Source organism: Oryza sativa, chromosome 5 (genome assembly GCF_034140825.1).
Source record: "Oryza sativa Japonica Group chromosome 5, ASM3414082v1".
Lineage (NCBI taxonomy): Eukaryota > Viridiplantae > Streptophyta > Magnoliopsida > Poales > Poaceae > Oryza > Oryza sativa.
The window spans coordinates 25,587,013-25,601,740 of record NC_089039.1 but is presented as its reverse complement, the minus strand read 5'-3'; the positions used below and the strand labels follow the sequence as shown (position 1 = coordinate 25,601,740).

Sequence of the window (14,728 nt, the reverse complement as noted above, 5' to 3'; positions counted from 1 at the left end):
GTTTAGAAACGTACACATTAAAAACAAGGGATCAGTAGATTTTGGAAAGATTTTAAAACGAACTCAACAAACTTACTACATTCGTCCTACAATATATCAATTTAGAATTAGATGAAAACATATTTTAATCATATGTATTAAGACCATGATACTACTATGGCCCTGTTTAAATCCCACCCTAAAATTATTTTTACCATGTTATACCGAACGTTTGAACACATGCATGAAGTATTAAATATATGCTAAAAACAAAACTAATTACACAGATTGCAACTAATGTACGAGATGGATCTTTTAAGCCTAATTGCTCTATGATTTGATAAATATGGTGCTACAGTAAACATTTGCTAAATACAGCCTTGAATCAACACCCCATGTATCTCCTATATGGTGAGACTGAAGGAGATAAACTGTAGATTAAACAATGGGACCGCCACCTTTTTGTTTTAGGCTCCCATCGGATGGCCTAATAAGCCAAAGAAAAAGACAAATTTTGAATTTTCAAGCTTAATTTTGAAATTGATTTTGAGATATTTTTAACGTAGTTTTTTTTCAACATTGGCTTTTAAGTAAAAAAAACACATTTATAAAAATTTTACCTACAAATTTATTTTTATTTTCTAATAAGCCAAAACGACGGGGACATTACTATACTTGCCGTGGACCCACGGCAGTTGCTTGGTTATCTCCGGAAAAAGCCAGGGATCACAACAAGACCGATCCCCGTTCTGCGCACACCAAACCTGGCGGGCGCCACCACCTCTCGGCTGCCGTCCGTCCTCCGCTCGGCACGACGCGCGGCGAAAACGGCAAAAACCCCACTGGAAACCCCAACAACAAACCCAGTCAGTCGCCCACTGAAATGATCCGCGCGCTCCGTGCCACCTCCTCCCCCCGAACCCCAACCCCAACCCCAACCCTCCCCACCTCCCGCCGCCCACGCCCGCCGCCTCCTCCTCCCGCCCCATCCACTGCAGGTAACAACCTCCTCGATCCCCACACCATCCCGTGTCCTTCCTTATCTCGTTAGTGCCATCCTCTCATCGCCGCGGTTTCTTTCCCGTTGTTGTGAAAAGCAGGGGGACGACAGGGTTTGGGCTGCCACCTCCGTTGCCGCGCCACCCTCGCCGCCGCAACCAACGCGCCGATGGGGCAACTGCAGCAGCAGCACCAGGAGCAGCCGCTGAGGAAGGATCTGTACCCGCAAACCGAGCCCTACGATTTCGGGTTCCTCAAGGTCTCCGGCGTCCACACCATCTACTACGAGCAGTCCGGGAACCCCCAGGGCCATGTGAGTTTTTTTTTATGTATATATGATCTGCTTGTGACCTTGTTGATCTTGATGATGTCGATCTCGATGTGGACGTGGTCGCCGTGCTGCTCAAAGTTTCTGGAGCTGACGGCGCTCGCGATGAGGAGAGGAAGGAGGAGAAGAATTTGATTCGCTCGTCCAATGGCTTGTGTGGGTCTTGTGTGCTTTCTTAGTGGAAGAACTGATTCCGTTTCAATTTTTTGCAGCCTGTTGTGTTCCTCCATGGCGGCCCTGGAGCTGGCACGTCGCCCGGGAATCGGAGGTTCTTTGATCCGGAGTTCTTCAGGATCGTTTTGTTCGATCAGGTTGGTTCCGTCCCTCTCATGTCGCTGTTTATACCGTTGTGATGGTGAGGTGACTTTTGTTTCTTGATTTCGCGTTGCCATTGTGTGCAGAGAGGTGCAGGCAGAAGCACTCCTCACGCGTGTTTGGAAGAGAACACTACCTGGGACTTGGTTGCTGACATCGAGAAGCTTAGAGAACATCTTGGCATCCCAGAGTGGCAGGCAATTCTAAATGCTCTTCCCTTAAGAATTTGCGTCTTACAGGCCTTTCAGTAGTGAAACCCATTATTTGTCAACATTTATAGGTGTTTGGTGGTTCATGGGGAAGCACCTTGGCTCTCGCGTACAGCGAGAGTCACCCTGATAAGGTGAGTGATCTATGGCCCTTTACATTTACCTGTGATGATGATACTTGTTGCAAGTAGGTGTGCAAGGGAGCTACATTTTAGATTCACACTAATACTTTCCTGGATGTTTGTTAGGTCACTGGCATTGTTCTAAGAGGCATTTTCTTGCTTAGGAAAAAGGAACTTGATTGGTTCTATGAGGGTGGTGCAGCAGCTATTTTCCCAGATGGTATGTGTGTCTTGTTTTGTGTAATGGTGTTTTTTTGTTAAACACTATGAACTCTTTCTTTTTACTGGTAACGAAGTTGCCAAAGTCATAGAGTTTTTGAGTAGGCAGTTTGTTATGTTTGCTTCGATCAATTCACTATCTTATGTGCTGATTGATTGCTGCAACTTTATACGGGCAGCATGGGAACCATTTAGAGATTTTATTCCTGAGGATGAAAGGAATTGTTTCATAGCTGCTTATAGCAAAAGGCTAACTTCCTCTGATGCTGATGTCCAGGTAGATTTATCTTTATTGCTTGGTACATTTGATCCATTCCTTTCTTTAGTTCTCTAGTTCCTCGGCTTTATATGTGATCGTACCCTCTACTGATATTTAGGCTGAAGCTGCTAAGAGATGGACAATGTGGGAGATGATGACTGCACATCTTATCCAAAATCATGAGAACATCAAGCGAGGGGAAGATGATAAGTTCTCATTGGTAAGCCCTTTTCTTCTTCATCATTTTTTACGTTGCTATGGGTTGACAAGCTTACATTAATTTCTTTAACATCTTCCTACATATGTAATGTACCTATATTTCTTTGAAAGTTTCTTTACATTAATTTCTTTAACATTTTTTTTATTTCTTTGAAAGCTTACATTATTGCTTTGTTTTTTTAATGTATTTTGAGCCTCCAACAAGATCCAAGTTGCTAATTGTTCCTCTTGGACGCTATTAGTTCCAATTAATATCCCCCATCCATCCCACTTGTTCAATTCCACTTTTAACAGCTATTTGGGGAAGTACTATGAATAAATCCTAAAAGTACATCTATTTAATACTCCCTCCGTCCCATAATATAAGGGATTTTGAGTTTTTACTTGCACTGTTTGATCACTCATCTTATTCAAAAAATTTTAGAATTTTTATTTATTTTTTTGACTTACTTTATTATCCAAAGTACTTTAAACACAACTTTTCGTTTTTTATATTTGCACAAATTTTTTGAATAAAACAAGTGGTCAAACAGTACAAGCAAAAACTCAAAATCCCTTATATTATGGGACGGAGGGAGTAATAAAAGCAAGTTTCTAAAAAAATATCTAAGCAGGACGGAGGGAGCAGTGCCTTTGAGAGCTGTTAATTTACTTGTTTGATGTTACCTCCTAATTCCAAAAGGCCATCTCAATGATCGTTGCACAATATCAGTATCAATCCGCTGCTGATATACTCATGACTGCTGCTGTTGACCATACACACTTATTTTCTCAGTATACCAAATCAGTGTGCCGTTTAGCTTCTGATTACACATCCCATCATATTTTCCTATTAGCCTGCTTTTATGTTGCTGAAATGCCTATGGTCTCAATATTTTGTATTTAATATCCTTATGTGTACTTTTAGAATGTGTGCCTTTTTCTGATATTTGGTGACACATGGTTTACTTTTGCCCAGGCATTCGCAAGGATTGAAAACCATTATTTTGTGAATAAGGGATTTTTACCCTCAGACTCGCATCTGTTAGACAATGTTGACAAGATTCGACACATTAAAGCTTTTATTGTACAGGTATGTCTGTCCTCAAGTTAAGTTTTGCCATGTTGCATGTTATGTCTGGGGGTGACTATGAGCACGTGTGCTCATGTAATATAACTAGCTGGGTGGCCCGCGCAATTGCGCGGCTAGCACCTATATAAAATTATATATATATATATATATATATATATATATATATATATATATATATATATATATATATATATATATATATATATATATATATATATATATATATATATATATATATATATATATATTTTACTTAAAGTTTATTAGTTATCTCGTTGTCTTAAGATTTTGAAAGAAAAAACCTTATTATTATCGTGTTTCTAATTTTATAGTTTTTAAAAGTCACACCAGTTGCTACCCCTCATTTCTGTTATATTATTCTTTATTTGTTTGCTCGATTTACCACTATTTTTATTCATTCTTCTTAGAACCTTTAAAAATTAGATCTAAAATTTTTTTAGAGTTTATTGTTCTGTTGGACTTCTTTTTTATAATTTTTAGAAGTCCCGTCAAACACTGCCATTATACTCATCTACAGCCGTCCACTGCATCTTCTCTTTATGTCATTGCTATTTTAAAAATCGAACATAATTATCGTTTAGTTTCATTTTTTTACTTTCTAGAAGTTCCGCCAAAATGTCAGTGACTTTGTCAATCTATTCCTCTACGGCTCGCTCGCTGCCGCCCTTTATTGTCATTGAGATTTTAAAATCAAACATGATTATCATTGGGGTTTATTTTTTTACTTTTTAGAAGCCCGAACCTTTAAAAACTGGAGCTTATAGTTTTTAGAGTTGTCTCGTTGGGTTTCATAATTTTTATAATTTTTAGAAATCTCGTCAAACGCTGCCACTATACTCCTCTATGGCTCATCCGCCGCATACTCTTTATTGTCATTGTGATTGTAAAAATTGAACATAACTATTGTTCGAATTCATTTTTTACTTTCTAGAAGACCCTCGCTCGCTGCCGCCCTTTATTGTCATTGAGATTTTAAAATCAAACATGATTATCATTGGGGTTTATTTTTTTACTTTTTAGAAGCCCGAACCTTTAAAAACTGGAGCTTATAGTTTTTAGAGTTGTCTCGTTGGGTTTCATAATTTTTATAATTTTTAGAAATCTCGTCAAACGCTGCCACTATACTCCTCTATGGCTCATCCGCCGCATACTCTTTATTGTCATTGTGATTGTAAAAATTGAACATAACTATTGTTCGAATTCATTTTTTACTTTCTAGAAGACCCACCAGCCATCGACGGCTTTGCTATTGTACTCCTATACGACCTACCCACTGCCTCTCATTTTTATTGTACTTGAGATTTTAAATCAAATATGATTATCGTTGGGGTTTATTTTTTTTACTTTCTAGAAGTCCCGCCAACCGTCTTGACCGATTGCTTCATGACCTGCCTGTTGTCCTTCCTTGTAATCTTCAACCGCCACCACTCTGCTCCTCTATGGGCATGTTACTTAATTAATCTCGTCATGTGCTTCAGATAGTATTTTCTTTCAATAATCTTTATTTTTTTATCACCAATTTTAGTTATTTATAAATTGTATTCCTAGTTGATATCTTATTTTTCTTTTTCTAATTTCAGAATTTATTTTTATTTTTCGTATTATGTTCTTTTGATTTTTTTTATTTTTTATTTTCAATTTCAGTTTTTTCAAAATTGTATTCCTAATTTAACTATCTTTTTAATTTGCCTAATTTTGGATTTTATTTTATTTTTTATTCCGAATTTCATCTATTTTTAAATTATTGTTTGGGTTTATTTTTACTTTCTAGAAGTCCCGCCAAACCGTCAGCAACTTTGTCATTGTACTCCTCTACGGCTCGCCCGCTGCCTCCCTTCTTTAATGTCATTGAGATTTTAAAATCGAACATGATTATCATTGTTTTTTTTTACTTTTTACAACTTCCGAACCTATAAAAATTGGACTTGTAGTTTCATTTTTTTTATATATAATTTTTAGAAGTCCCATCAAACGATGCCACTATGCCCCTCTACAGCCCGTCTACCGCCTACTCTTTATTGTCATTGTGAATCTAAAAATTGAACAGAACTATCATTAGAATTCTTTTTTTATTTTCTAGAAGTCCCGTCAACCGTCGGCGGCTCTGCAACTATACTCTTATACACCCCGCCCGTTGCTTCTCCTTTTTATTGTTATTGAGATTTGAAAAATCAAATGATTATCAATGGGTTTTTTTTTTTACTTTCTAGAAGTCCCGGCAACCGACTTACTTGTTTGCTTCACGGCCTGGCTGACATCCCTCCTTTTAATTGTCATTAGGATTCTATTTAGTGTTTTATTAACAATTTTTATATGTCGTATCAACCGCCACCACTCTACTCCTTTATAGGCCTATTACTTAATTTATCTCGTCATGTGTTTTAGATGGTCTTTTCTTTAACACAAATTTTAGTTATTTATAAATTGTATTCCTAATTGAAATCTTATTTTTTATTTATCTAATTTCAGAATTTATTTTTTTTAACAAATAGTTAATACCGTATTGTGTTATTTTAATGTTTTTATTTTTTATTTTCAATTCGGTTGTTCTAAAATTGTATTCTGAACTCTCTTTTAATTTTTCTAATTTTGGATATTATTTTATTTTTATTCTAAATTTTAATTAATCTCGTATTGGGTTCGATTCTTCTTCCAATATTGCTTATTTTTAATTCCGAATTTCAGATAATTTTAAATTATATTTCTACTTGAACTATTCTTTTATTTTATTTTGCTAATTTCGGATTTATTTTTATTTTTATTCCGAATTTTAATTAATCTCGTATTGGGTTCTTATATGGACTCTCTTTTAATATTCCTTATTTTAATTTCGAATTTCAGCTATTTTTAAATTGTATACCTACTTGGACTCTTCTTTCCTTTTCTAATTTTGGATTTTATTTTATTTTTATTTTGAATTTTGATTAATCTCGTATTGGGTTCTTATATGGAAACTTCTTTCAATATTGCTTATTTTTAATTTCGAATTTTAGCTATTTTTAAATTGTATTTCTACTTGAACTCTCCTTTCTTTTTCTAATTTTGGATTTTATTTTATTTTTATTTCGAATTTTGATTAATCTTATATTGGGTTCTTATATGGAAATTTCTTTCATTATTGCTTATTTTTAATTCCGAATTTCAGCTATTTTTAAATTGTATTTCTACTTGGACTCTCCTTTTCTTTTTTAATTTTGGATTTTATTTTATTTTTATTTCGAATTTTGATTAATCTCGTATTGGGTTCTTATGTGGAAACTTCTTTCAATATTGCTTATTTTTAATTCCGAATTTCTCCTATTTTTAAATTGTATTTCTACGTGAACTCTTTTTTTCTTTTTTTTCTTTTTCTCTGATTAATGTGAGAATTTCTAGCCTCCAGCGAACGTGGTGCCTTCTTTCAAAGCTGTTTTAATAATATAATAGATTGTAGCAAACATGATCGAATTCTCATGTTGGAGATTAGCTGTAGCTCCTCTGATTTGATGTTGATTGTCGTGTCCAAATGTTTGATCTAGCATGTAGATGTAGGATGCCAAGAAGACATGGATTTTGTGTGCTGTAATGCAATGCATAATGACAATGGAACTGTAAAGTGGCATTATTCATAATTGTTCCCTCGACTGGCAAATTAGGCCTTGATGCTTTTTATAGCTACTACTCCTACTGTAAAGTGGAGTATTTTGTAAGTTTTGTGCAAAGAGTTATACAGGTGAGATGATACTATTGTAGTACCTGATAGTGATCGGTGTTTTTATGTTGCAGGGCCGGTATGATGTTTGCTGTCCTATGATGTCTGCCTGGGATCTTCATAAAGCATGGCCTGAAGCAGAATTTAAGGTAAATGATTCTTTTCATGTAAATGATTGCCAAAATAACTGTGTCAAATAGGAGTACAGTAATCTGCTCATTTAGGTTGCCTGCTCATTGTTTTTGGCAATGAGCAACGGTTATTTTGGCAAATTACCGTATACCTTAAATTTATATACCCTGATCTACTGACTTCGCTAGATAAAATGCATTTCGAATGATTTCTGTGTAGATAGAATGTGCTTACTGCCGACTGCAATATTGTTCATGCGTACTTGATTGAGTCAATAATTAATCTCTTCTACCGTATACAGATGGTTCCAGATGCAGGACACTCCGCTAACGAGGTTGGTGTTGCTGCCGAACTGGTATCCGCCAACGAGAAGCTCAAAAGCATGTTTACAAAATGAAGCAGGTGCTCTGATTTCAAAGGGTTTCATCGCATAGCTGATGCAGAAATCCAGAAGCGTTTTCTCTGGTTTCATTAGTGTTGCCAGAAATACAGAATAAACAGCTCGTAGTTTGAACAGCCTTGTGGGCACTGTGGTGTGTCAAACGATGTCATTATAATCTCAATCATAGTTTCTGGCCTTGTTTTGAAAAAGGTTATAAGCGTTTCTCGTTTTTAAACTGACCAAAAAAATGATATCTGCCATTGTGCAAGAAACAAGAAGAAAAGGCGACTCGATGCACAAAAGTATGTAGCAGAATTTTATATTTATAACATACACCAGTAGCAGAGCATACTACAACATAGCCTGCATTGTTGTATTTAGTTGTTCCACAAACCACAACCTTCTTACATAATAATATTAATGATACAAACACCTGATATGAAGTCAGTCTATGAGCCTGATGCTCTAGTTCTAGATGTAGTAATTCAAACACACGAAAGAGCTTAGTAGTAGTAAATGGAAGCAGCAGAACAGTCAGCAAATTCACTTGCCATTACACAACGCTTACACACCTTCAAGAATTCAGACAGGTCCTAAACAACACATGCACTGCCACACATCAAGTTCCTGCAGTAAAAAAAAAAAAAACAGTTACATCAGCCATTGCATAATTCATACTATTTCATTCACAAAGTAGAAAATGATGCGCACTCATGTTTACTAGGCACAAACATTATAATAGCTAGTCCATGATCACAACTCACAAGATCCAACCATGTAATTCTAAGGCTTTTGAGGTGTGCTCTTACTTTAACGAGCAGCCGGTGCTTCGCCTTGTCTTCTTCCTTGCCATCGTCGTCTCCCCCCTTCTCCGAGGAGGCTGAAGGACCACCTTGATGGCAGTATCAAACACGGCCTTGATGTTCTACCATGGCCAACAACATTATCAGCTCAACATAAATGGTTCATTAAAGCAACAGTCTGTCCAACTTGAATTGCTACAGTATATATATAGCAAGGAACTCTTCAAACTATGACAAAGAACTAATCGATTGAATCCATTGTTTGCAGTTTTGTACCTGTTGTGTTTTCGAACTGCATTCGATGTAAGCCGCGGCGCCTATCTGCTTTCTAAGTTCTTCACCCTGAACATAAACTTATACGGTCATCGAATTCGCCAATAAATGTGTTTTCATGCTGAACAGAAGATTCGGTAAATAAAAGAACAAACCTGTGCAGTCGTAATTGCGGAAGCAGCAGGATGGTCCGCAAGGTAAGATCTGTGGTCACGTAGATCTGAACAATTGGAAGCAAGCACGGTTAAAACCTAAGAGCATTGAAACAAGCCTGCAAAAGGAAGTGGCACTGAGCTTTGTTGAGTTAATGTTGCATCCGGTACAAACCTAACTTGGTCCCAACAAGAACAATTGGAACATTCGGTGCGAACCGGCGAAGCTCCGGCATCCACTGCATGATCAGAAACAGAAAAAGATAACATTAGCTCAGAATATTCCAGTGAAAATCATATGCACATATAGTATATATCTGTAAAGAAGAAAAATGTGAAGAATATTGGTCAAAGGTGGTCTAAAAATGTCATTGTCAGAAGGAAAGGTAAAGTTCTTGGTACAGTATCTGTGGTCACTATCCTCATGTTGTCAGATGTTCAGACATTTTGAGTCCAAACTGAACTAAATGGAGTATAGTACCTACCTTCTTGAGAACATTCTCATAGCTTGCTCTGCTGATCAGTGAGAATGCCAGCACAAATATATCCGCTCCCCTGTAGCTCAGTGGCCTCAGCCTGCTGTAATCCTCTTGTCCTGGATGAATCAACCAAAAGAACACACAAGAGGTTCAGAGATTGGACAGTTGCAGGGATAAAAAAAAAGGAAAATCTCAGCAGAAGAGAGTAGAGCAATGGAAGAATCAGTTTTACCAGCAGTGTCCCATAATCCCAAGTTGACGATGTTCCCATCCACTGAAACATTAGCACTGAAGTTGTCGAACACGGTGGGGATGTAATCCTGCATAGCCAAGAAACAGCATCACAAACGCTACCAAGAAATGCACACAAACACTGAACATTGCAAGACTAGTACAGGCGTACATCTTTTCTCTCTCTCTCTCTCTCTCTCTCTCTCTGATTACAAACAAAGAGGAGCAAAACCATGGACAGCAGCAAGAACAACGGCGAGAGAGGGGAGAACATACGGTGGGGAACTTGTTGCTGGTGTAGCAGATGAGCATGCAGGTCTTGCCGACGGCGCCGTCGCCGACGGTGACGCACTTGATGAACTTGGTGGCGCCGCTCATCTCGCCTACTAGGACTAGGACTACCTCCTCCTCTCACGGTCGCCACCGGCGAACAGAGACAAGCAGCTACAGTAGATTTGTCTTCTCCGAGAAGGCAAAGCAAAGCAGGAGAGGCAGGGACGGTGGCAAGCTGCTTTGTTATTAAAAGACGTGGGTTCGGCGAGATGAGGGGGGGTGTTGCGGGGTGTAAATGCCGGTGGTCTACTGACACCGCCCTGACTGCCTGGCTTGCTTAACTGCTCGTACGCTGGGCGCCCTCGCCGACGCGAGTGTGTCCCACTGTCAGGGTGGCATGGCATGGCGCGTCGACCGACGGCCTCTTGCCGACGACGGAACGAGGCTGGCCAATGGCCATGCTCGATCTACATCAACTCCTATAATTCTCGTCGTGCTATTTATTCAATCAATCACATTCTATTTAAATTTCTACACATTCTATTCTCGTCAATCTCCCACTTTCATTTAAATGATGGGCACTATAGTCTTGCTTTATCAAATTAGGAGTGCATTATGGTGGTATTTGAATCTACTGAAAATAAAGATGAAGATGGAGATTAAGTGTTTCACGTAAAACGAAGTGGTAATAACGTGTGATTAATTGAGTTTTAATTATTACAAACTTGAAAAATAGATTAATTTGATATTTTAGAACAACTCTCGTATAGAAAGTTTTTACACGAAACGTACCGTTTAGCAGTTTGAAAAGTGTGCCACTTTAATCCAAAATTTAACCAAGCTTTTTGAGGACATTCGAACGGGGCCTATCTTGATTTTTGTAGCATTTTTTTAAACTCCTAAATAATACTATGTTTCGTACAAAACTTTAAAATATAAAAGATACTAAATTTGTTTCAAGTTTATAATAATTGAAAAATCTTATTAATCATGCGCCGGTGACTTTCTTGTTTTGTTTTTTCATACCTAATTTTAATCTTTATCTATCTCAAATGGCACGTCCTGATGGTACTGCAATGCAATGCGGTAGGATACAGCACGGTACCGGTACGTACGTACATACGTACGCGTTGCCGCGTTGAACGCTCAAACCTACTGGAATAGAAGAAGCCAATTCTGAAATTTTTCAAACGAATTCTGTACAAAAACATGACGTTTATTACCGGAGTAGCAGTACATTGCATGTACAACACGAGCTCAATTTCATACTACTACAAGGGCACCGGGAAAACGGAAAGAAACCCGTATTTCAAATCGAAGCAAAAGCAAGCAAAACAAAACACACACATTATTTGGGTGGTGGGTCCCGCGGCGCGGGGGCAGGGGGATCCTGTCTTTGGCTTTGATTAAACCATCCGCGATTAGATTAATCACGCCGTGTTAACGCTGCTGGCCACAGTGACACTGATCAAATCAAATCAAAATCAAAGCACTGGACCATCCTCCGATGCCGCTTTCCTCTTCTTTTTTTCGTCGAAACTTTTAGATATTCTCCATTCTTTTCTCGAAAGGAAGAGGAAAAGAAAAAAAAGAAGTTCAAACTTTGGTCGCAGCTGCTGCTGTTTGACGAGCGTTTGATTTGAAAAGGGTGCCGGGCGCGCGCCCCGAGTAGCCGTTCCGGGGGGGTGCGATTTCCGAGGCACGTTTGGTCGTCTCGGACGTCCAATCTTCCACGCACCGAGTGGAGAGTGGTGGTGACATTCCAATTCTGCCCCTCCCGTTCACTGACAGTGCAAGGTCTTGTCGTGCGGGACCCACCGGGAGCTAGTTGGGAGAAGGAAGGAATAAATTTGGTAACGGCCGGCCAGCCAGCCCAGCAGCCATTGGTAGCAAAATTTGGATTCCGGTTGAAATTGAAAATGATGTGACTGAAAAAGTTGTGTGTGTATAACAGGTTGATGTGATGGAAAAGGACTGAAGTTTGGATCCAAACTTTGGATCTAAACACAGCCTTTATTTCGGGAAAAGAAAATTTTTTAATGTCACATTGAACGTTTGTTCGGATATCGTAAAGGGTTTTTCGGACACGAATAAAAAAACTACTACATCCTTTCTAAAATAAGTGCAGCCGTGGATAACCGTGCTCAACGTTTGATCGTCTGTCTTATTTGAAAAATCTGTGAAAAAATTAAAAATATTTAGTCACACATAAAGTACTATTCATGTTTTATCATCTAATAGCAATAAAAATACTAATCATAATTTTTTTTCAAATAAGACGAACGGTTAAATGTTGAATGTGAATAGTGTAAAATTGCACTTATTTTGGGACGGAGGGAGTAATTTCATAACGTGCCTGGAAATCACGAGATAAATTTATTAAGCCTAATTAATTCGTCATTAATATATGTGGGTTACTGTATCACTTATGGCTAATCATGGACTAATTAGGCTCTAAAGATTCGTCTCGCAATTTTCATGCAATCTGCACAATTAGTTTTTTTATCTATATTTAATACTCTATGCATGTGTCCAAAAGATGTGATGTTCTTAGGAAAAAAAATTGGGAACTAAACAAGGCCTAAGGGCCTTTGAATCGTAGGGTCGAAAAAAATTTAGAGAAATAGGAAAAACATAGAATTCTGATATGAATCGAAGTTTAAAACAGATGATTGCAAAATACAGGAAAAACACAGGAATTGTCGTTTGATTGAAGCACAGGAAAACGCAGGAATCGAATGAGAGAGATATACTCAAAGGAAATTTTCCAAGAGGTTAAAGCTCTTGCCAAATTTTCTTCAAAATCCACATGCTATGTGTCATTCTATAGGAATTTCATAGGATTTGAAAAGCTTCAACCTTTTTAATTAAAGGACCAAATAGGAAAATTTTCTATAGGATTGTAATCCTATGAAATTCCTATATAAATTCTTTTGATTCAAAGGGTCACTAAGAGTTGAAATTCTGTGTACTGGTAGCATGCATTTTCGAACTTTTAAATTGTTTCTTTTGTGTGAAAACTTTTACTACGGAAGTTGCTCTATGTTAGCTTTCGAGCGGCAGTGGCAGCGTGGAGGGAGAGTTAAAATATCATATTAATCTAGTTTTTAAGCTTATAATAATTAAAACTCAATTAATTATACGTTTGTACCTTCGTTCTGCGTAATACACTTAATTTTCATCTCCATTTACAGGAGAAAGGAACACTTTCGATTTATAAATTTTAAAATTGATATGAGTGTTGGTATTGATGGTTAATTATTTTCAGTAATGAGTTATGTATCTATAGATAGATATCTATAGAAAGCGAGTAACCTGTGGTGATTTCATTAATCTTAGAATATGACGACCCAATCTTTTTAGTAGTGTTTGGTTGCTGGGATGGGATGGAATGGGATGGGATGAACCCATTTTTAGGGGTGTTTGGTTCAGGGGTGAGTAGGATGGGTTGGTCCCTACAGAGGAATATTCCTCTCAGATCCGGGACCAATCGGTCCGGCCAAAACTAGCGGACGAACTCGTCCCACCTAGGACGAGCGACGGCGTGAAACCGCCGCTTTGCTCGCGCGCTCTTCCTCGGGAGACGGCGGCGGGCTCGGCAACGGCGGCGGTGGGGGGCTCGACGACGGCGGCGGTAGATGGCTCGGGCGACGGTGGCGGCGGTGGGCTCGACGACGGCGGCGGCGGCGGGCTCGACGACGGCGGCGGCGGGGGGCTCGGTGGCGGCGGATCCAGTGGTGGGGAGGGCGGCGGCAGCAGATCCGGTGGTGTGGAGGGCGGCGGCGGCGGATCCGGCGATGGGGAAGGTTGTGGCGACGGATCCGGAGGCGGGGAACTCGGCGGCGGGCTGACCGTGCGTCATCGCGCTTCTCCGCCCGCCCGACCGCGATGGTGGCCGTGCTCGCCCTCCTCTCCACCGGCCTCTCCCTCTCCCTCTCCCGCGCGGACCTCGCCGCCGTCGTCGTCGCCGAGCCACGGCTGCTCTGCGCGAAGGCCGACCGTGCGTCGTCGCGCTTCTCCTCCCGCCCGACCGCAATGGTGGTCGTGCTCGCCCTCCTCTCCACCGGCCTCTCCCTCTGTCTCTCCCACGCGGACCTCGCTGCCGTCGTCGTCGCCGAGCCGCGGCTGCTCTGCGAAGGCCGACACCATCGCCGCTGACGTCGTCGTCGAGCCCACCGCCGCCGACGTCGCCCGAGCCCGCCGCCGCCGCTGTCGCCCGAGCCGTCTACCGCCGCCGTCGCCGAGCCCCCCGCAGCCGCTCATCGACGCCATCAAGGAGGCCGGCAGCGACCACGTCCGGAGGTGAGGGCAGAGGCGGCGTCGGCCATGGTTGTTGTAAACGGCGTTGTCGGTGGTTGCAAACGGCGCTCATCCCATCCCTCCCTCGTTCCTTGAACCAAACAAAATACTGGGATCGTCCTATTCTACAAACCAAACACCCGAATGGAATCATCCCAATCCTCAAATCAGGGATGGTTTCATCCCATCCCACCTAGTCCCAGAACCAAACACACGCTTTGAGAGGTACTTGGAGTAGGGTATGCATGTACTCCACTCCTATGTCTTTACA

At 40.0% G+C, this 14,728-nt stretch overlaps 2 protein-coding genes across 3 annotated transcripts; one reads left to right on the top strand and one right to left on the bottom strand.

Annotated features, from left to right (window-relative positions):
* The first annotated feature begins 815 nt into the window (after positions 1–815).
* LOC4339305 (proline iminopeptidase) lies at positions 816–8,227 on the top strand. Of its 2 annotated transcripts, NM_001420700.1 has the most exons (11): positions 816–977; positions 1,080–1,291; positions 1,519–1,617; positions 1,708–1,818; positions 1,902–1,964; positions 2,079–2,172; positions 2,351–2,448; positions 2,549–2,650; positions 3,608–3,721; positions 7,508–7,582; positions 7,867–8,227. In NM_001420700.1, the coding sequence occupies exons 1-11, from the start codon at positions 863–865 to the stop codon at positions 7,960–7,962; spliced, it is 1,179 nt and encodes a 392-aa protein (NP_001407629.1). In that variant the 5' UTR covers positions 816–862; the 3' UTR covers positions 7,963–8,227. The 2 variants fall into 2 exon arrangements, with proteins under 2 accessions (NP_001407629.1, XP_015638757.1); XM_015783271.3 differs by lacking the exon at positions 816–977 and having other exon boundaries at positions 1,049–1,291; positions 7,867–8,156.
* Positions 8,228–8,240: 13 nt separating this feature from the next.
* Positions 8,241–10,469, bottom strand: LOC4339304 (rac-like GTP-binding protein 2). Its single transcript, NM_001420701.1, has 8 exons — positions 10,162–10,469; positions 9,887–9,974; positions 9,661–9,770; positions 9,351–9,414; positions 9,179–9,243; positions 9,027–9,092; positions 8,757–8,872; positions 8,241–8,574 (listed from the first exon to the last, which is right to left on the bottom strand). Exons 1-8 carry the CDS (start codon positions 10,261–10,263, stop codon positions 8,541–8,543), a joined length of 645 nt encoding a protein of 214 aa, NP_001407630.1. The 5' UTR covers positions 10,264–10,469; the 3' UTR covers positions 8,241–8,540.
* Positions 10,470–14,728: the final 4,259 nt, after the last annotated feature.